Source organism: Dermacentor andersoni, chromosome 2, assembly GCF_023375885.2.
Source record: "Dermacentor andersoni chromosome 2, qqDerAnde1_hic_scaffold, whole genome shotgun sequence".
NCBI classification, from domain to species: Eukaryota; Metazoa; Arthropoda; class Arachnida; order Ixodida; family Ixodidae; genus Dermacentor; species Dermacentor andersoni.
This window is the reverse complement of record NC_092815.1, coordinates 66,610,928-66,633,869: the sequence shown is the minus strand read 5'-3', so window position 1 is coordinate 66,633,869 and position 22,942 is coordinate 66,610,928. Positions and strand designations below refer to the sequence as shown.

The following is a 22,942-nucleotide window of genomic DNA, read 5'->3' as shown; positions in this document are numbered from 1 at the left end:
ACAAGCTCTCAGGAACGGAGGAAGCCTAAAAGCAGTGAAGAAGAAACTAGGAATTGGCAAGAATCAGATGTATGCGCTAAGAGACAAAGCCGGCAATATCATTACTAATATGGATGAGATAGTTCAAGTGGCTGAGGAGTTCTATAGAGATTTATACAGTACGAGTGGCACCCACGATGATAATGGAAGAGAGAATAATCTAGAGGAATTCGATATCCCAGAAGTAACGCCGGAAGAAGTAAAGAAAGCCTTGGGAGCTATGCAAAGGGGGAAGGCAGCTGGGGAGGATCAGGTAACAGCAGATTTGCTGAAGGATGGTGGGCAGATTGTTCTAGAAAAACTGGCCAGCCTCTATACGCAATGCCTCAAGACCTCGAGCGTACCGGAATCTTGGAAGAACGCTAACATAATCCTAATCCATAAGAAAGGCGACGCCAAAGACTTGAAAAATTATAGACCGATCAGCTTACTGTCCGTCGCCTACAAAGTATTTACTAAGGTAATTGCAAATAGAATCCGGAACACCTTAGACTTCCGTCAACCAAAGGACCAGGCAGGATTCCGTAAAGGCTACTCAACAATAGATCATATTCACACTATCAATCAGGTGATAGAGAAATGTGCGGAATATAACCAACCATTATATATAGCTTTCATTGATTACGAGAAAGCGTTTGATTCAGTCGAAACCTCAGCAGTCATGGAGGCATTGCGGAATCAGGGTGTAGACGAGCCGTATGTAAAAATACTGAAAGATATCTATAACGGCTCCACAGCCACTGTACTCCTCCATAAAGAAAGCAACAAAATCCCAATAAAGAAAGGCGTCAGGCAGGGAGATACGATCTCTCCAATGCTATTCACAGCGTGTTTACAGGAGGTATTCAGAGACCTGGATTGGGAAGAATTGGGGATAAGAGTAAATGGAGAATACCTTAGTAACTTGCGCTTCGCTGATGATATTGCCTTGCTTAGTAACTCAGGGGACCAACTGCAATGCATGCTCACTGATCTGGAGAGGCAGAGCAGAAGGGTGGGACTAAAAATGAATCTGCAGAAAACTAAAGTAATGTTTAACAGTCTCGGAAGGGAACAGCAGTTTACGATAGGTAGCGAGGCACTGGAAGTGGTAAGAGAATACATCTACTTAGGACAGGTAGTGACTGCTGATCCAGATCATGAGAGTGAAATAATCAGAAGAATAAGAATGGGCTGGGGTGCGTTTGGCAGGCATTCGCAGATCATGAACAGCAGGTTGCCATTATCCCTCAAGAGAAAAGTGTATAACAGCTGTGTCTTACCAGTACTCACGTACGGGGCAGAAACCTGGAGGCTTACGAAAAGGGTTCTACTTAAATTGAGGACGACGCAACGAGCTATGGAAAGAAAAATGATAGGTGTAACGTTAAGGGATAAGAAAAGAGCAGATTGGGTGAGGGAACAAACGCGCGTTAATGACATCTTAGTTGAAATCAAGAAAAAGAAATGGGCATGGGCAGGACATGTAATGAGGAGGGAAGATAACCGATGGTCATTAAGGGTTACGGACTGGATTCCGAGGGAAGGGAAGCGTAGCAGGGGGCGACAGAAAGTTAGGTGGGCAGATGAGATTAGGAAGTTTGGAGGGTCAACATGGCCACAATTAGTACATGACCGGGGTAGTTGGAGAAGTATGGGAGAGGCCTTTGCCCTGCAGTGGGCGTAATCAGGCTGATGATGATGATGATGATAGTCGGTACAAAAAAGTGTGTTGAACTCGACAAGAATGCTTCGCATAAAATAATTACCACTTACGCAAGAGTTTGTAATTTGTATTTGAAGCGACGAATGGAATGCTCTGCAACGCGTGGGTAATCAAATGTAGACAAGGTGCTTTCTTCAGCCGCAACAATTTTTTTGAAATTGCTTGTAGCAGATAGCACAATTCTAATCCTTGATCTAAGTTACCCGATGAGGCGGCTATTACTGCTAAGAATATTTGAACAATAAAGATAAATGCGCTAACTTATTTTTAATGAATTTATCTGATGGCACATACTTCTATTTACGAATTGCAGCTAGTGAGCTCGCAAGGCGTATCCACTAGGAGCGTATTTTCTGGACCACAGCAGTGTCGAAATATTTATTTTCAGTGTGTCCGACAAAATGCATTGGTGTTCCAGTTATTTGTGATTCAATGCATAAAACAGCATTTTATTAAAAGAAGTAACTGGAACGCCAACTCACCCCGTCGGACACTTTGAAAATTAATATCTCGGAACTGGTGCAGTGCTGAGAATTAGTTCCGAGCGAATACGCCTTGCGAATTCACCAGCTATAATTCGTAGATTAAATAATGCGCCGCAAAATAATTAATCAGACAGCTAATTACAGTGATTATGCTAAATATTCAATCCAGCATTTCGATTTCTCGTGGAGGTGACGGTCGCTTCATCGAGTAATTTAGATCAAGGGTTAGAATTGGATTCAGGGCTACATCAAGGGTCAGAGGCAATTTGTAAAAATTTGGCGCAGTTAAAAAAAGATAAAAACAAGAAAAAACGCACCCTATACGTCCCTGACGAGCACGACGGAATACAGTGCAACTTTCCTGAACTGCTCATTCCACACAAAGTAACTTGAACGCTATGAATAGGACGCATCCGTGCCGTTGTATTAAAGCGCAGTTTTATTAACGAACACTCCCAGACTTTAATGATCATGGCAGCTGGGCACTGCTGTGCCGAAGAACTGTTTCTTAAATAGAGACAAGTACGGTCCCATTGGCGGGATCGAATTTCTGTCCCCGAGCACAGATGCCTGATGCTCTTAACAATCGCATCTATGCTTCTGTCGTGCCAACGCCAACTATTTCTTTGAGATGATCGCCACGAGTGTCGCATTGCGTAGCGTGGGCGAGCGAGAGCGCATGCGCACGCGAGCCGCCTTTTGTTAGGTCCGAGATGCAGGAGTGAAATGGGCAAGTCAGTAGCACTTGATTGACCGCTTCACGAAAGATTTGGTTCACAGATATTCTACGATGTGCGTTGGATGCGCATAATTTTTTTTTAGTAAGTGAGCTGAACAATCTTGGTCTCTGCAACGTACCATTTGTTCACACCGCTTGGGTACGTTTCCTGTATTTTACCAGCGACGTAAAAAAATGTTTACTTAATTAAATGTGTCGCGCGACACATTTAATTAGTCTATTTGTGGGCGCGCACACACACATATACGTACACATGTACACACGGATACACGCACGCACGCGCACACGTCTGCAGGCGGGTCGAGGTCAAACGAGCACGCAGTCCCCTAATACACGCATCCCCCGCCGTAGCGCCTATTATCAGCTGAAGCAGGAAACGCCTCCCGCGTGCTTTGTACAAAGAGAGAGGCGGCTGCGATTAGGTGTTGTGTTTCTAGTTGCATAAACAACTAGAAATACTCCCAGCCGGGGCTTTGTTTTTATAGATTACGAAAACTGATCTGCATAAGGTAACCTATTCGGCGAGCACTGCGGCGTAATATGGCGAGAAACCGCCGTCGCCACCCTAAATAAGGATCGCAACGGCACAGCGAGTTCGTCGGAAGAGGATGGGCACGGTGCTTCGCTCTCCGTAATTACGGGCGCGCGCAATTTTGTGCTTATTAGCTTTGGCGCTCCGCGTGAGACGAAGTCGCGAAATGCCTCCTCTGTCACACGCTGAACGACAGCTCCGTTTGCGGTGATCTGCATTTACGCAAATGAGCACGACGCGCCTACTGCACACGCACGCGCTTTGCAATTTTCGATAGATCATTACGTTTTGTTGTTGTTGTCGTTGTTTTACGTTCAAAACGTCAAGCAAGAATTGCACGCCGCTGTGTACTGACCCTACATCTACACCGAACCGAATGTTTTTTATCAAAGCAGGTGACTATGTGCATTTTTTTAGTGATAAATACAGGTGAATAGGTCTTTTAAATTTTAACGCCCTCCTAAGTTATGCACGTGGTTTTTTTATGAGGTGGATTTTAATTGGTTTGTTTTTGCCACAAAGATCTGTAAAATGATTCGCTTGAATTGCTAATTGACGTGGCAATTCGAGAGACGTGGTTAATCATGTCGGCATTGTTTTTTTGCACTAACAAAGACACAAGACACCCATGGCACATCAAGTACTATCTTCAAGTAATTTGCCCCGAGGAGCAGTTAAGTCATATGACATGCAGAACCCTTAGTGCACAGGCTGCTTGAAGTAATCAAAGACCAAATTCACAGAGCTGTTCCGTCGTAATTACTCTTCGATTGCTATTCGCTTTTGGCTTGCAGACTTAACTAAAAAAATCTCAAGCACCGGGATTGGCTGGAATTCGCTCTTACGAAATGTTCTAAATTCTAGCATAAGAGCTTATCCTAAATACGGGTCCAGTTACATTGTTTATCAGACAAGGAAACTGATTTCATTTGAAAGAAGGTTCACAGCATAGCACACCGTCACCTTGCTGCTCATTGTAAGAATTGTTCATGTAGAGCGAAATTAGATATTTGTTTCAGTATTTCTTTTTCTTCTGTTCTTGTCTGCAGCGCCGTAACTTTTCCAAATGAAGTGCTACATTTGTGAATTAGGCCAGACAGTATGTATTCACCAATTTTCTCAGGCTGTATTCAGAAAAAAATATATTATGCTGGAATTGTTAAAAGCAGCGGCCAGTCAGTTGTGATGTTGGACATATTGCCACTAAATATGGCCAGTCAAATCACAAGGAACTCTGAGGAAGAAAAAGCTTTGTTAATTCGGCCTCTGTTATCGTTTGTCCTTATCAGGCACGCCTACCTGTAAATGATTTTGTTTTCTGCGCGTTGGGTGACATAGAAGTGTGGCTTGCGAAGAGAAACGACGTTTCAAAGCCCAGGACATGTCTAAGTCCAACTAGCGACTCGTAGACTCAAACTCATCACTACATCAACAGAAACGAAGTTATTGTGAGCGAGTTAATCTTCTTTTTTTAGATGGCCTAATATTGTCGCGCCGCCATCGCAAATATCCCGTAGCCTGATGAACAACTGGGGCTAAGGTTATATTAATTTCGTGCACCGTACGCCCTTTCGTTTCACAGAAATCTAGGACTGGGCCAAATACACAAAATGTTGAGCTCTCGAACGAAGCGTTCTTCACCGTGTTTGTTACGGCTATTCATTTTTGGTGCGACCACTTCTCGTATGTTTCATTCAAAAAGAAATTACAGAAAGGTGATGAGCCTGCTTATATATAATTAAGTTTATAGATAGACAGCGCTTTCTCGGGATTCACGTGCAGATGCTGGCAAACGTTTGCTTCGTCCGACTTCATTTCGATTTTGAAATGGAGCCCAGAATTCATTGCCTAAACAAAGAGACCGCGTATAACCCTGATAATGTGAGCACAAAAATACTATGAATCAATAGAAATGATTGAAGATGGGGAAACAGCCAGCCGAACAAAAATAAAGGGAAACAAGTAATGGATATCGCAGAGTTTATAAAGTAGATATATGCTCGCATCAACATCTTACACCATTAAAGAAAAAAAAACGATGAACTTAGAATCAAACAAAGTAATAAAGAAAATGATGACGCAAAAACAGTCGAACTATTGGACACCTTATGTGCAGGAGAGAAAAATAAAAAGAAGAAAGCTAACTGACATTTTTCGAATGATAGAGATGTTCACTCAAGAGAATGAACCAGTGCGTTTCCATTCCATTCGCCATGAAGGTGTAGGCAATTTTACACATTCTTTTACACAATTCATTTCTTGTATGTTTAACGGTAGCTCACGAAGAAACTTGCTGCAAGACGACACGACTTCCGTAAACAGATGAAAGCGCGCGCTTCCCATGAAGCGCGCGTGTGTATAGTAGTACACTCAAAAGGCGCGCCGCCCAAGGAAGGATAATGCTCGCATTCCTTCGTGGTAAACACGCGACGAATGAACAGGAACTTCCCAGTAAGCACTTTTATAGCTTCGAAGGGGTACACTCTTCTGTTGGGTTGCAATGAGTTTTCCTTTTGCTTTTCTCTGTTTCCAGGATCTCTTCGGTGTCGCACCTGCGTGCGCATCGGAGAAGAATGCGGGATCGCCGAGGAAAAGAGGGGGCGACCGCTTGGTCCCTCTGCTGGTTATGCTCGAGGTTTTTAGCGAGCCCCGAGTGGGGCGACAGCTCCGGCCGGTCTCGACGACTCGCGCCTCGGTGCAGAATGCGGGCTGGCTGTGCGGTGGAAGATTGGACTGATTCAGTTTGCCGGGTAGTGGCGCGCGCGAAGTGCTTGCGCAGGCAGAAAGAAGCGAGTGTCGAATTTCGCCGCGCAGGACTTGTGCGCGGGCGCCAGAAGCTGCCCTTCGCAGAGATATGCGAGAAGGCCAGCTTCTTACGCAAGGTACGTACGTAGTTTAGAAAGAAGGAGCTCGCTTGTGACAGTCTGAGGCACATATGAGTGTCAGGTTATCTTCTCAATCATAAAATACAGGGTGTCCCAGCTAGCGTTAGGTGGGCTCTTCAAAATAAAATATAGAATACACGAGGACGCAACCAATGGTATTCTGTCAGCAGTGACGTATCGCACCGGGAGGATTTTTTTTTCATAACTGAATTATCGATAACTAAATGAAATTAATTAACGATATCTTCAATTACTGAATTGAGGGCGCGAATTGTGATATACCAGTAATAATTGTGTTTTAAAACTCCGGATTCAGTTCTTTTCAGTGTGCTATGTCTCACGTAAATATTTGTTCCGCATCATAAAGGCGTTACTCGGAAGAATTAGCTCAACGCCTGGCTCGGCTGCCACTCGAAAGTGACGAGGCATCGGTATTGGCGTTGGTCACCGTAAACTGCGAGCTGCCTTTACCGCGGGAGGCGCGAAGCCAATGCAGTGCGCAGCGGCATTGAGCAGGAGAGCAAAGGTGTTGTCTATACTCCTGAATAACCGCGTGACAGCTGTATGACTGCGACAGCTGCCATTGGTTAGATTACAGGCACGTGCGCTCGTGTACTAAGAACTGCACATAAAGTGCGTAAGCTCTAAAGGGAAGTTGTTCTGCAGAATGAGTGTGCCGCTTAATATGAGTAAGGATTAACGGTAATACCACAATTCACACGCAAGTATCCGAAACAATGAAGGAAAACAGCATTATAATGGTAGCCCGTATAAGTGGTAATAGAAACTGGATACTCCTGTATTTCCAAGTAGTTTAATAGAAATGGCTCATGCCACTGTAGGCTCGTATTGCTACAAATTAAAGCGTCTTTAAGAAAAATCCGAAGTAACGGACATTTGAGGCGAGAGCGACGGAAACACGTGTTCGTCCCACGTACCGCACGCTGGACGTCTTCTTTTCCTGAGTGACGTTTGCGGCTTGCTTTCTTCGGGCATCCCGAAATTCGCTCTCTCCTCAATCCCTACTTTTTTTTGGCACACTAGAGGGGCCCGCTGCTACGCCAGCAGAAATCGGCAGTCACCAGAGCTTAGGGTGCCCAGTCGTTTTCGTTCGGCCCACCGCCATCCTCCCCCGGCGAGCCTAATGGACTCCGTCCAAACCTCTCTGCCAACCGCGGAGGACGAGGAGGTCAGGCGCCAGTTGTTCGCGAAGAGAGAAGATGGACGAGAGGGGAAGAAAAAGGATGAGGGTTTGACGCGGCCGGCGCACAGGAGGGGAGAACGGAAGGAAGTTGGGGAGGCGCTGCCTGCCACCCTCCCTTGGCGCTGCGCAGGCAAGGGCACGCAGCTAACACGCAGCTAGGCGGCGGCTGCGGCGTCGAGATGGAGGCTGGGAAAGGGTGAAGCGAGGGATGCTGAGAGGTGAGCGCCGAGTGAGCCGGCAGCGGCGCAGCGCGCGACGCCTTGCGATCGCGATCCAGTCGATGATTTCTGCCGAGCTGGGCTGAACCCGCTCGCCGCGAGCGATTCTTCTTCTTCCCTCTCCCTCCCGCACAGGGTTCGAAACGAAGCAAGAAGCAGTGCAAGGTGTAGTGGTGCGTCAAGACCCCAGAAAAAAAAAAAAAAAGTGCACGCGACACCGGTGCCGACTTTCGAAGTTCACCGTCGCTTCTCCGGCGTCCGAGACCGTGGTGGGGATGTTCCGTGAGTGAGAATCTTCCCTACCGTGGAGGCGGCGGCGACGGGCGGTGTGAAAGGGGGGAGCTGACCGGAGGAAAGCGCTGCGGCGGCGGGTGGGCCAGCGCCAAACACCTGTTGGTTTGAACACCGGCGCCGAGGACGTAGTGGATCGTACGCGAAGCCTGCTGCGCACGCCGACGACGACAGACGGCTCGGGTTTGCCGCCGCGGAGAGTGTGACGCGACCGGTCGTCGACGTCGCGCCGCCGGCCGTGAGGAAGACCGCGACGGGATCCCAGCGCGAGCGCGTGGGCGCGCCGTGACCGCGACCTGGAGGTCTTCCCCTTGGCTCGGTCCCGCGGTGGCGATGGTTGCGCGGCGTGCCACCTGCTGCTCGAGGTGAATGCGGCCCGGCGGCCCGCTGGTCGTCGCCCGTCGGCCCTCGCATGAGTCGGCGCGGTCGTCCGTGCTCGGCGGCGAGGAAGAAGCGCAGGCGCGTCCGTGACGGCTGCGGGCCCCCGCCAGAGTATCGCCGCGCGGGCGGGCCCTGAGGCGAGCATGGGCCGCGCGCTGCTGTACCCAACCTAGAAGAGGCTCGGCAGCGGCGCGAGCAAGCTCGCCGCGGCGGCCGTAAGCATGAAGAAGATGGGGCTCCGCTCCGGCGGCGCGCGCTGCGTGGAGCCCGGAGGCCGGATCGTCAAGTACACGCCTTGCTCGCGGCAGGACATGCGCGTCAACGACGACCTGGACGAGATCGCGGTCGTCAGCAACGCGGCGCCCGAGAACGTCAAGTACGGCGCCGGCGGCGGCGGTTCGCTCACGACCAACGGACCCAGGGTGGTGCCAGGAATCATCACCTCCGCTGGCGGTGAGCGCCTCGAGCGCCGCTCGTCGCCCCTGTACACGGGTCGTTCCTCGGAGAACATCAAGTCGGCTTCGTCACGACAGTCGCTGCTGGAGACCGTAGCGGGTAAGCTGCAGCACCGCGGATCAGTGTCAGCCGCCGCCGCCGACGGTGTCCGGTCCCGCCCGAGCCTGGCCTTCATCAACCGCGCGCACGTCAGCTCCGACCTGGAGATACCGCGCAAGACGCGCGAGCTGCGCCGCCGGGAGATTAAGCGCGAGTTCGAGAAGTGGGACGTGACGGGAGGAGGCGTCGGAGGCGGCAGCGGTGGCGGCGGCGGGGCGGGAGACCGCTCCCGCTGCAAATGGACCTTTGTGTTCGACCCGTCGGGACGCCTCTGCTACTACTGGTCCATGGTGGTGAGCGTGGCGTTCCTCTACAACTTTTGGGTCATCATCTACCGCTTCTCCTTCTGCGAGATCAGCGCGTCCAGCATATTCGTCTGGTTCGCGCTTGACTACCTCGCCGACTTCCTGTACGTGCTGGACATACTCTTCCACTTCCGGACGGGCTTCCTCGAAGAAGGGGTTTTACAGACCGACTCGGAGAAGCTGCGCGCGCACTACATGAACTCAACCATGTTCTACATCGACGCGCTTTGCCTACTGCCGCTCGACTTCTTGTATCTCTCCATCGGCTTCAACTCGATCTTGCGCTGCTTCCGCCTCGTTAAGATCTACCGGTTCTGGGCCTTCCTGGACCGCACCGAGCGGCACACCAACTACCCGAACGTGTTCCGCGCCGTGAACCTGACGCACTACGTGCTGGTGATTTTCCACTGGAACGCCTGCCTGTCGCATATCATCTCGACGACAGACGGCTTCGGCTCTGCCGGCTGGTTCCGTAGCAGCTCGTGCGAAGCGAGCGACGTGCTGTGCGAGTACCTGCACGCCTTCTACTGGAGTACGCTGGCGCTGACCACCATCGGCGACCTGCCGCGGCCGCGTACGAAGGGAGAGTACCTGTTCCTCGTCGTGCAGATTGTGCTCGGTTTGTTTCTCTTCGCGGCCGTCTTGGGCCACGTGGCCAATATTGTGACCAACGTCAGCGCGGCCCGGAAAGAGTTCCAAGGTGAGTTTGCCTGCCTTGTAATCGAGGCAGCTGCGTTGCGCGCTCGTGTTGCGAATGGCGAACGCGATCCACTATGCCACGATGCGCTCATTTTTTGGCGTTGCTTGGAATGGAGGTCATACGTAACTACTGGATGTGAAGTCACATTAGGCTGATTTTTCAGCGCCGCGAAAAAACGCGCGCACCTACTCTACAGCAGAGGTGACGTATCAACAACGTAATGAATATAGCCCGTGGAATAAGAATAAGACTTCTTGCATACTTCGTGCTTGATTTCTCAAGACAATTCGTGCACTGGGGATGTGGTAAAGAAGCAAGATGGTGAGCCGGTTGTCGGGCAACGTGCCGAATCTTGGCTGATCTTGCGCTATGACAATCGTTGTCGCTGTCGACGCACACTTTGGAAGACCGAGATACGTCCTTAGGGCTTGAGCCCGTATTCCATCGAGTGCACGCAGGTCTGTTTTGAAAGCGTTACCTAGTACAGGGAGGCTGTATCTTGCGAAACCGAGAAACAAGGCATCATACAGCTGTAGCATTGATCGTACCGATGTGCCCCATGACTTTCCGCCGAGAAATTTGAGGAGCTGTGTTATTGATGTTAAGCTCTTCTTTAGGTATGAAACGTGCGGGCTCCATGATAGGTCGCAGTCGATAATTGCCCCTAGAAAGCGCTGTTTCCGTGCGTTTGCAATTATTTGCCTATTGACATTTACAGAGTAAGGCCTGATTGCCTTCCGAGTAAATGCAATAAGCCAGCATTTCTCTGAAGACAGGTATCATCATCATCATCATCATCATTATCATCATCATCATCATCAGCCTGGTTACGCCCACTGCAGGGCAAAGGCCTCTCCCATAAGACAGGTATAACGTACAACAATTGTAACGTAGCTGCCTCTTATAGCCTTGATCCTACCTGAAGTCGTGTTACAGCATATTCCTAGATGCAGATGCCATCAGCATAGATTGATACTTGAACTTTGTTGGGTAAGCATCGGACAAGGCCAACGAGCACTAGGTTGAACACTGCCAGGCTCAACACCGCACACTCCACTCCACTGTATGGAGTGGAGCACTAGGTACTCCACTGAATGTTTGGTGGCGAGTCGTGGCGCCGTCCTCTGTCATCGCGAAGAATTGTTTGTCGTTCAAGTAACTTCACAGCCACTGAAAAGTGGGGCCCCCGATTCTGGCTTCAATCCGAGCCTCTATAATGGCATAATGTGCTACTTATCGTGTGCATTTTATGTCAAGGAAGAATGCCGCAGTGAGTCGTTTGAGATGTTTATGATGTTGAACAAACGCGGCGAAATCGATGACATTACCTATGGACGAGCGCCCACGCCGGAAGCCAGCTGGGTACCCGTCGTAATTTTCCGTTGTAATTTTCCTGATGCAACTGGCCAGAGCGATGGGGCGGTACGATGTCAAATCTAACATTGAGTTACCAGTTTTACCATTTCAATTGACGCGGAACCAAACCGTTCCGCCAAGACTCGTTGTGATGGTTTAGCAGCACGAGTCGTGCCCAAGATTGCCGAGTTCCGCATAGGTAACGCCATCTTGCCAAGGCGACGAAGAACGCCTGCAAGTCGCCAGTGCCACTTCAACCTCCTCCACCGAAAATATTACATCCATACGGGAGTCCCGAGACACAGGAGTGATACATGGTGTAAGTGCGCGTTGGAACTGCAAGCTGGCAAGTCTTGAGCAAAATTACCCAGCAATCTAAAGTTCTCATTAAAATTGGTGCAAAGCGAGAGATTTGAAAAGAACACGCTTTTTCGGTGACCCACGCACGGTTCTTCATAATCTGAGATAAGCATTGGCGTGAATCCAACAACTCACATAATCGTTTCCATTTAAGTGGTTCTTTATCAAGAAGGAAAAGGTTGGCACTGGAGAAGGCAGTGCCAACTTTTCCTTTGATATAGAACCAGTTCTCTCTCTCTCTCTTTGAGATTGTAGCGCACCAATGCGGCGCTGAACCGTCTTTTGCATCCGCCTTCGCTCTCTGGGATTATGGATGGCTTTAGTTAGCCTGTATCTTCTTTCAGCCCGCTGATGAATCGCTCGTACACGCTGCAGCTCAGCTTCGAATTCTTCAAAGTTTGGGAAAGGCCGAAAGCCGCGTGTAGCCTTTTGCGTGATTTTTTGAATTTCGTGTTCCAGACTAGACTGGTTCCCTTCCTGACGTACTTCCTCCATTTGTGACCGAAACGCCAACCAGTCAATTCGTTGGAGAGGCGTAGAGGAGTACTTAACTAGTTCCTTGATCCTCAGATAGGTGGGGATATGGTCACTTCTATGTGGTTCGATGTGTGGGAGCTATTGCACGTTTCTTTCAAGACGCCGAGAGACCGCTATCTAATCTAGCAGGAGCTGTATTTGGAAAGATTGGTTGCGCTTTCTAGACGATCACAAGGAAGAAGACAGGACAGGCGCAGTCTCGAATCGCCAAGGCGCCGAGCTTGCAGTAAGGCAACACCACCTGTCGCAGGTTTGATAAAAATCGGCAGGTCGCTGCACTAACTGTATGTAAGCCATCGTAAATATATCGGGCTACCATCGTTGAGGCAATAAAGATCCTGCTGCGTCACAAAGGATACCAGTCTCTTTCCCCTGCAGTCAATCTTCAAACTCCCCGAAAGCGGATGGTGAGCATTAAAACCTCCGGTGAGATTCGAAGGGCCGGGTGTCGCTGAGAACACGGCGTACAGTCGTTTGGAGTCGAAGCGACTTGAAAGAGCAATGTAGACGGCGACAAGAGTGATCGTAAGATCCTTCGTTTTTACTATTAAACAAACGTACTGGTTGCCATCGTGAGGCGGCACTAGGTGCATTGCGTATGTTAGTTCACATCTAATATATACAATGACGTTGCTCATATCACCATAGATAGAGGACATGAATGCCTCATAGCAAGGAATGTGGATGGTACTCTGAAGGTTCGGTTCACAAATTACGAGGATGGGAAAACGGTCTTCGAACACAAAGTGCCTAAAACCTGAAATGCTAGATTTGAGGCCCCGGGCATTCCACTGGAATAGAGGTGGTTTCTTGACTTCATTGCGAAAGGGCAGCGAAGAATGGACCATGGTGCTATGCGAAGCTTTCAAGCACTGGAGTCAACGTACTTGAATTGCGATACGAGCAGCCGGAGTGTCTGTTCGTCAGTAGTAGACGTATGACATCCGTGGGAGACTAGCAGAGCAAACACTTGCGGATCCTTCTCTCGCATGTGGTCAACTGCAGCGACATTGGCCTTTAAATGGCGAGTCATGCGCTTTGGCTCTGGTGTTTCGCACGTCTTCAGCTGCGTTGGCCACATCTCACTTGATAAAGCCTCAATAACATGCCCGCTTTTTTCGCTGACATTCGTGGTCTTATTGGAGACAAATTGAAGGGGAGGTGGCGTTGCCGGGCAAAACATCTCCCTTGATCCGGAAGAGGATTTCGTAGGCTTTAGTTTCCGGTAACAATGTCGTCTTATTGCAGCAGAAGCACCTCTCTGTGAAGATCCTTCCCCTGCCATCTTGCTCAAGATTTTATGCTCTATCTTTAGGTGTGGGCAGTCTTTTTTGAGGATGCAACGTGCCAGCCTTCACAATTTCGGCACTTGAGCTCCGTTGAACGGAAAGACTTGCCGTCATGCTGTTCGGAATATCGTGGGCATACCGTTGAATTTTGGCCGAGGACACTCATACGTCCGATTTTTTAACGTCTTCTGCATTGAAGTGGTTTGGGTACGAAAGGCCGTACCATATATCGAAAGTGACCGACCTTTACGTATGATGCTAGGCAGTCACCTTTGAAGACGAGCCTTAGACAGCTCGAATCGCCAAGGCGCCGAGCTTGCAGTAAGGCAACGCCACCTGTCGCAGGTTTTATAAAAATCGGCAGGTCGCTGCACTAAGTGTTGCGTCAATATCATAAATTTCTTATTTATTTATTTATTTCATACTGCAGACCTAAAACAGGTCCAAGCAGGGTGGTTAAACACAACAATATTACAATGCATTATTCAATCAAGTAAGGTGGTAAGACACAACAGTAATACAATGTACACCAACAGTAATACAATAACACCAGTGTGGGTTTCGTCGTTCTGCAGAACAAGGTAGTGGACATTAATGTTGCCCAGGAACTTTAGTGCCATCAAAGCATCTATAGCGCTTCAGTTGTGGACATCAATTGCCAGGACGTTCTTATTGTTGAAAGTACGCCAGCAACAGCGTATACGGTATGAAGCGTAAAGCTGTAAAGTGTTATCTTATGCAGTAGTATCGTAGTAGCGCATAAAGTACACCAGTAGTATTGCGTAAAATATAAAGCTCTCGCATTTCCGTATCTATTCGATTGTGTCTTGAGTTAAAGCACTAAGTTTTCGCTATGAAAGTATTAGCTTTCTTGCGTATCTTACGCAAGACGTGCGCACCGACAAATGACAGTAGGGTATGATTGTTCGCTTCAATTGCGAAAAAAGTATAACTGACCGTCTAGAAAGATGGGCCCTACATAAATGAGTATCAGGAAATCGCTAAAATAGGTGTTTTCTTTATATCTAACGGGTATGTGAGTATGGACGAGAGAGGGGGGCGGTGGAGGAGAGCATGCTGTGAGTGAATGTTCCATCTATCATCGGGACACCAAATACAATCATATTTACATGCACCCTTTCCTTCAGGTCGTTTTATTACAGTGTATACAAAATATGTATGCTCTCTTATAAAGATTAAATCCCCTATTTTCGGAACGTGCGCTGTAACACGAGTCGCACGTTTCATCTGTTCACGACTGCATGTCGGTCGTGGAAAATCACCGTCGGGTCTATTTTTCTGGCCTCGTAATGATGTCTGCAGTGTCAGATTACTTCGTACAATTTAAATGGTTTGCCTGTCTTATGTCACCACAGTAAGACTGTAGACAGCTTCTGGCTTATTGTATTGCCCCTTTAGATTCTTAAATTTCATTTAGCTCGATAATCCCAGGAAAACACGCTGAAGGCGGGAGATGGAAATCCAAGACGATGAGCAAAATGAGAACAAGGTAAAGAGGGACCCAACGTTTAGACAAGTGGACTTTTCCTTTGCAAGCTCAATAACAATGACAAGAAATTAGATGCGTGCAAAATTGCTGAATAACAATTTTCTTTGCAGTGAAATAGAATGTCTCTGATTGTTTCTTTCTTTCTGCTTTCTGTTTTTAAATATGTGTTTTGCATTTTAATGTATTTGAGGGCCACTGACGAGGATAGAAACAGGGTTAGGTAGGGATAAGGATAGAGGATAGGGTTATTAGCGTGGGCTAATATATGAGCTGGTTGGGTACACCACAACTCTAGCAATCTCATTTTACTTGGAAATAAAGCTGGTGATACGTACAAAACAATCAGCTACATGTGTATTGAGAACAACAGCAACAAATATGGCACTTTTGCACCCTTATTGTGTAAGTCGGCAAATGCCTCTCACATCGACGAGCACTTTCGAAGCAGGAGATTGATTACACCTGTTCAGCGAAGCACCTCCGGTAGAGAGAATATCTTTCCAATCATTTTGCTAGGAATTGAAATAAGCACAACTCTTTCCTTCATTCTAATTAAATATGTGCGAATACGCCGTGCGATAGAAGAAAAGAAAATACACTATCTTTAAATAACCAAGCGAAATTGTTTTACTCCGACATTCTTATCTCACGGATGACCGTCGTTAGATCAGTTTCACATCTATTTAACGTCTTAATGTTCGATTCCCACGCACAATCTCAATGGGCATTGAGCAGTCTTGTATGACGAAGCTCCTCCACATTGAATAGTAGTAATAAATGCCATCACATCTAAATTAATGACGTTGGCGCAGTTTATTGTACGAGTGACGCTACCCAGTGGTGATTTGCAATTAAGTTTTCACGAACAGTGATGAATGAGCGTGCACTTTTGACATGCGCCATTGGTGTCAGTCCATTAGGCTTACGTTCCCGTCTGTGCTGTTTGTGGTATGAAAACTCAAGACCTGAAAAAGTCGTTCTGTTGCCTTGAGTAACATTGAAAACGTAGTTTGGCCGAAAACTGTCACCGTAGCTTTCTGCCCATCCCGAAATTTTAAACGTAGAAACATGGGAAGGTAGACTGTTTTAAGGCCTGTTATGCAAAAAATCGATACAATGCGTAAGCAAGAACAGAGAAGAAAATGAAAGCCAGCAAGAAGAAAATATCAGCATGCATTAGTCTCATTACAACATTCACCGTGCTGTATTTTTTTGTTATCAAAAGTATAGAGAGTTCGTATCTGTCCATGCCCCTTACTTTGTTGTTGACACTTTGACAAAGTTTATTGGTACAATAATAAAAAAAAATGAATCACAAATCTCTTGCTAAGAAAGCAGGCCTCAGGATAAGAGTGGAAAGAAAGGAAAACACCGGGTGAATTGTGATATGGCAACAAACACCACCACCACCACCACCACCACCACCACCACCACCACCACCACCAACAACAACAACAACAACAACAACAACAATAACATCAACAACGACGACGACGACGACTACGACGACCCACATAATGGTCGTGATCGAGAGATGAAATACTTAGGCTCATACGCGTCGACTACGGGGGAGCTCCGGGGTCCTCCCCCCGCCCCCCAACACACCTAAAGTGCCTTACCAGGGCCTTGAAGAAAACAAGTCCACTTGTCGAAACGTTGGCTCCTGCATTGGCATTGTTCACGTTTTGCTCATCGTCTTGAATTTCCATCTCCCGCATTCCCCGTGTTTTACCAGAGCTTTGTCACACACATCATTTGAGGTTTCCTTTGACTTGCCTCGACCTTTTCACTTGAAATTTTATTGATGCTGATCGCTTACTGCATCATTGTTGGCACGGGCGTGCACGGCTTTTAATTCATACGTTCGCTTTATTTCTGCAAATCCTGACAATAGGAGGACAAGCGCATTAGAAGCACTAGCGGCGGCTGCCTCATTTTCTCACTTCAACATTGTTTCAAATTTCCAATGTAAACACCATGCACATACACAATATATTTAAATATACAATAAGACAATATAGACAAAGTTTATTATATTTTTGAAAGAGATGGAGGTAGCCAATTAAAATTTATTTCTAAAGGTATGGATAGCCTATGACTAAGGAATGAATATGTTGCTGTATGTTTGCCTCGTTTCAAATTGCTTTGCGAACTTTTTTGACCACGGAACAAACCTATAGACTTCAATGACCCCTTCGACAGAGTCTTTTATTAATGGCGTGTGAAATGCACGTGAATTACGTTGTCTCAGTATTCCTTGTCTTTGCTGTAAGCAATGCTGACGACTCACGAAAAAAAACATTTATAATAATTTACAACGTTTATCAGGGATGGAAACATCATCACCTGCATGCAAAGTCATAAATATATACAGGGTGTCCCAATTAAGTATCATTCACCAAGATTTAAAAAAAATGATCAATGCTGTATACGAAGAAAACCTAGTGAATATTGTTTCCAGTACAGTGGAGTAGCTGCCAGTAATTCTTTCGTTAGTGAAATTTACTTAGGTAATTGCAATTAGTGATCTAACTCGAGACATACTATCCTAATTATCAAAGTGTCAATGACGCACTTGTAGGCGCAGCCAAGGGACATGTACCTGCGGTATGTTCAGCGACGCACTAATTGCGCACAAATTTTTTTTCGTCTGATAAATAAACCTCGCGAAATATGGAGAAAACCACGTGACTTTGCTCCCACACGGATCATGAAGAAATGCCCTCGAACAGGCTCCCTCTGAGTTATCCAGAACTAAATAAAGGAAATAAAGAAAAAGATCGTGATCGAGCTAGTGCCTTATCTGCCGCGCCCCGGCCGAATTAACACGTCGCGTTTGGTGTTAGTTGGAAACAAGCTGCGATAGCTGTTGTCTCAGCGTAGATAAAGTGCACGGATGTTTTTTTTTTTTGGGGGCCACAAAACTTATCACCACAAAAGTGAATTGACAACGTCAGCGAAAAGGTTTAAAGGTGCGTTTTGTTTTGTCCTTGTTGCCATGTTTTCTTTGGTGAGCAGAAGGTAAACATGATCCTTGCCTTGGAAGCTGCAAATGGCAACAAGAAGAAGGCCGCTAACATATATCAGTCATGGAAGTGTGACGGTAGACCAACGCATCGACTATGATCAGAAATTATAAAAACCTGAGATAAACTGGCAGCTTCAAGCAACAGCGACGGAGGACTCCTTCTTTGAGTCCTATAGCCTACGCACGGATGTTCTAACATTTATGGCCTCAAACCCTCATGCTAGCGTGCGGGACGTGGCCACCCAGGTACCAATTTCCAAGTCATCAATTTGGAGGATTCTTAACGAGGACCTTTCACCTGTACTACCTTAACCAGCACCAACGCTTGGAAGATAGGGACCTGTAAAATCGTCTAGATTTCTTGAATTGGGTCCTCGCAAAGGCCGATGAGTCACCGGACTTTTTGAGCAACATCATGTGCACGGCTGAAGCCAATTTTTGCTGAAATGACCTGGTAAATTTGCATAATGCACACTACTGGAGTGACTCCAATCCACACTGGGCAAAACGCTCTCGGCACCAGCACCAGTGGTCGTTAAATGTGTGGTTCGGAATTTACGCCACAGCTATAATCAGCCCCATCTTCTTCGATGACACACTCACTTGACAGCGTTACATGGACGAAATCCTTGAAAGAGTGGTGGATGAGTTTCTGGGCGAAGTCCCGCTGTCACTTTTTCCACTTCTATGGCATCAGCAAGATGAGGCGCCAGCACACAGCAGCAGCCGAGCACTACAATGGCTCGATGCGACTTTTCATGGGCGGATAGACTGGAGCGCACGGGCCTGTAAGTTGGCCGGCTAGGTAACTTCACCTCTCTCCACTCGATTTCTTTCTTTGGGCTTATGTGAAAAATCGAGCTTACATGATCGAGATGGACGTCACATTAGTTCAAGGCAAGGATAACGGATGACTTCAGTAGAATTCCAGCGTCGGTCATCAGGAAAGCCACTGAAGGTGTGATAAAGCGGACTCAATACTGCGTAGCTGCAAAAGGAGACCTATTTGTTCAAATCCTCTAGGCAGAAATAATTGATGGGTTTTAATGGCGCAAAGGCATCTTTGGCCAAAGAGCGCCAAGTCTATGGATATCCTCTAGACAGCAGCTCACCGGGCGTTATTCTGGTTAACCTCCCTGCCTTTTGCTTTTCTCTTTCCTTCCCTCCTAGGCAGCAGGTGGTGTTCAACGGAGCTTACGAATTCATAGATAATAAGGGTACACTTAAATCTGATATCCTTTTCTTTGTTCTTTTTTTGTGCATACACAGGTTGTCTACCAACCGGGAAAACTGGGGAAAGCGGGAATTCTCAGGGAATTCGAATAGTCTAAAAATACTCAGGGAAAACGCAGGGAATTTGTGCTTCTATCAGGGAAAATTAGGTGTAACCTTATTTAAAGGGAACAAAAGTCGTGTTAATGCTGGCTCCAGTAACAGAGGAATCGCAACGAATCGTCATTGACGCCGTGTCATGGGCACGAGGTATTTATTGCCAGAGTAGTTAACGACCGATTTTCCAGAGGCCCGATTTTTCAGACATGCCCGATAATTCGCACGGATTTCCGGCACCACCATGTACTCCATATATATAGTCAATCTATATTGCCCTGACTGCAGGTCGGAAATGGTATTAATCGAAGCCACCACCGCCGCCAGTTTGATTATCTCGCCGACTCGAACCGGCGCTCTCTCACGCAGATCTTCTGGCAGCCGTAGCCACCACTGCGGCAACTTTAGGCCTAGATGCTTCTACGTTCGCTATTAAGCTTCTTGCCGTGCGGTGCCTTGTTTTTCATTGAAAGAATTTGCCGCTGTCAGCAATGGCACTTACTCCGCCTTTGTAATCCTCGCGATGGGCTTCGAAGCTCGCAGAGCAGAGCGCGTTGCGTAATGCCAGTCTTCGAAAGCTAGCTTTGCCTCAGTACAGCAGTGTTACGCGGTGAAGCATAAGCGTGGGAAGGGGCAATTGTCACGCGACACAGTATGTATTCCTTAATTATACACGCGTGCACCCCCGTCTCCTGTCTCAGTAAGAGCACCGGTGCCTAATAAGTGTACTGGCAGGCCTTAAGGGCTTTTCCGGACGTGCCTGTGGCAATTTTAGCTTTTAAGGGCAGTTAAGACATGCATTATTTTTTTTTTCGGACTGCTCGATTTTTCGGATGTTCTTGCGGCCCCTAGGAAGTCCGAAAAATCGGACGTTGACTGTACAACTGACCAGTAGGATGCTTAAAATGATCCATGGGGTGAGCGCATGGCAGAAGGATGACGAGAACAGAAAGGACCGACGCACTGAGGAATTAACGGGCAAGGAAGCATGCCGCCGCCTCTTTGAAGGAGCTTGAGCTCAAAAAACAAAGTGTTGGCTGACGCCGAGATGCAGGTGTCCCTCATCCAAACCAAAATAAAATCATTAAAGCAGTGAAACCCAACACTGAGATGTTGTGTACGGGCTGACAGTATGTCAGGACAGTTGAGGTTGACTTCCCAGCTGCTGAGAGAGAATCTTAAGTTGTGACGAAGTTCAGGCTTCATACCGATCAGCTTGCTATCAGTTGATAGAAATAGCTCATATTCAAAAATATTTACTTATGTATGCATCTCCTTTTCATTCGTATTTGAATATGTTCGACTCAATTTGGAATGGGTTTTACCATTTTTCTCGCTGTGCGTTTTGCTAAGTTACACCTTCCTTCTGTTTTGTTTTTAAATAAACTAGATATTACTCCTTACTATTCAAACTAGATGAAGTCATTTTTTTTTCATCATGCTTACTAGAGAATGACAGCATCGGGCAACATGGTGTCAGCCTGTCTTGACATAAAACAAAGTTCTGACTCATTCAGGGAATTTTGCAAAGGTGTTCAGGGAAAACCTCGAAAACTCAGGGAATTTGGAAATGTCAACTTGGTAGACACCATGATACATCCTGATTTCCAGTTCAGCTATTTAGAAGTGTTATTTCTACTTTCTTTCTTTTATTTATTTATTCATTTTATTTATACATACTGCGATCTTAAAGAAGACCTTAGCAGCGTGGTACAGGAGTAAGCTTACAAAACAAAACAAATACAAAAATGGGGAACTGCACTCAAAAAAATTCTTCACACAAGCGCAAAAAACAGGCGCAGAACAAGCGCTTCAACGTTACTTCAGCGATTTTTTCCAATCATACAGTCGAACAGTGCTATCACTAACAATCTCATTAAGCGCAAAAAAATATTTTTATTAAAGATATGTCTCGAAAAGTGATAATGAGTCCTGTGTTACAGTTTTATCGGCCAGCTTATTCCAATATACTATAGTTCTAGGAAAAAATTAATACTTGAAGCAGTTGACACGTGTTGTAAATGGAGTTACAGCTAGTGAGTGTCGCTGTCTGGTAGCGTAACCTGTTGTATAGGTGATAATGTTAGACGTGTGGATGTTGTAGTGACCATTTATTAGTTGGAAAAAGAATTTTAAACGACATACACGATTTCTGTCACTTATAGAAGGCAAGCCGCTCCGAGATAAAATGTTAGTAATAGAACTACGCCCATAGGTATTGTAGATGAATCAAACTGCTTTCTTCTGTAAGCTTTCTAGCTTTCCAATATCGCTTTTAGTGAATGGGTCCCATATAGCTACAGCATATTCTAAAACGGGGCGGACAAGTGTTTTGCATGCCAATAGACGTACTGTTGGTGTGGATGATTTTAATACGCGTGTTAGAAAAAACAACTTACGGCGAGAGAGAGAGAGAGAGAGAGAGAGAGAGAGAGAGAGAGAGAAAGAAAACAAGGATTGGAAAGGCAGGGAGGTCAACCAGAACAGCATCCGGTTTGCTACCCTACACTGGGGGTGGGGGAAAGGGGAATAGAAAGAGGAAGAAAGGGAGAGAGTAAGCACTGAGTGCATGTGGGACGGACACTATACACAGGGACACTATAAACGGTCTCTTAAGCCGGTGCACTTCAAGTATTGCACTAGTGCACGAATCGCTTTTCGAGCCAGTGACGGGTGTGACCACGGTCCGAGTATCTTTGACTCGGTGAACGGTCTTGAGTCCAGTCGGTGCAAAGTTGCCCGCAGAGAGAGGCGTTGGACATCGTAGCGAGGGCAGGTACACAATAGGTGCTCGATGGTTTCTTCGCACCGTTTGATATTACTGTGTCCAGGTGCTCTGACTAGGACAGATCCTGCGTTATGTACAAGCCAAGGTATTTATATTGCGTTACCTCTGACAAAAAAGCGTTTTCTGTGCCATAGCGATACAGCAGTCGCTTCTTTTTTAAAGTTATCCACATATATACTGTCTTCTCGAAATTAATGCACATTTGTAATTGTTTACACCAGTCAATTACCTTAATAAAATCCCTGTTTAACGTGAGTTCGTCTTCTTCCGTTGTGATTTCATCGTACAGAACGCAGTCGTCAGCGTAAAGCCTGATTTTAACAGAGAGGTTAGTAACAATATAAGTTATATATAAGAAAAAGAAAAGGGGGCCATGAATGGATCCTTGTTGGACGCCAGAATTGACAGCAGCTTTATCAGACGTTGTTTTATTTACAGTAACAAACTGATGGCGGTTTGTAAGGTAGGCTTTAATCCATGCTAATATTTTATCATTTTTAAGCACAGCTCCTAGCTTATGAACGCATCGGTTTGGCGTTTTCTCTACACGTTGTTCGCTTCCCAGTCTGTTTATTTCGTTTTTATTTTTTGACACGAACCTGTTTTTCCGGCACGTATACAGTTTCATGAAAAATAAAACGGTCACTTTAATTTGGCTTTGGTTTAAAGCAAGTTTCCGGCGTGAAATATAGCTTCGCGCGCACTG

General features: G+C 46.6%; 1 protein-coding gene across 1 annotated transcript in view; it reads left to right on the top strand.

Annotated features, from left to right (window-relative positions):
• Nucleotides 1-7,320: 7,320 nt before the first annotated feature.
• LOC126542191 (cyclic nucleotide-gated channel alpha-3) overlaps nucleotides 7,321-22,942 on the top strand; it is a 382,044-nt gene continuing 366,422 nt past the window's right edge. Inside the window, exon 1 of the mRNA XM_050189143.3 lies at nucleotides 7,321-10,039. Coding sequence (XP_050045100.1) covers nucleotides 8,701-10,039 — 1,339 coding nt within the window. The 5' untranslated portion in view covers nucleotides 7,321-8,700. The remainder of the gene's footprint in view (nucleotides 10,040-22,942) is intronic.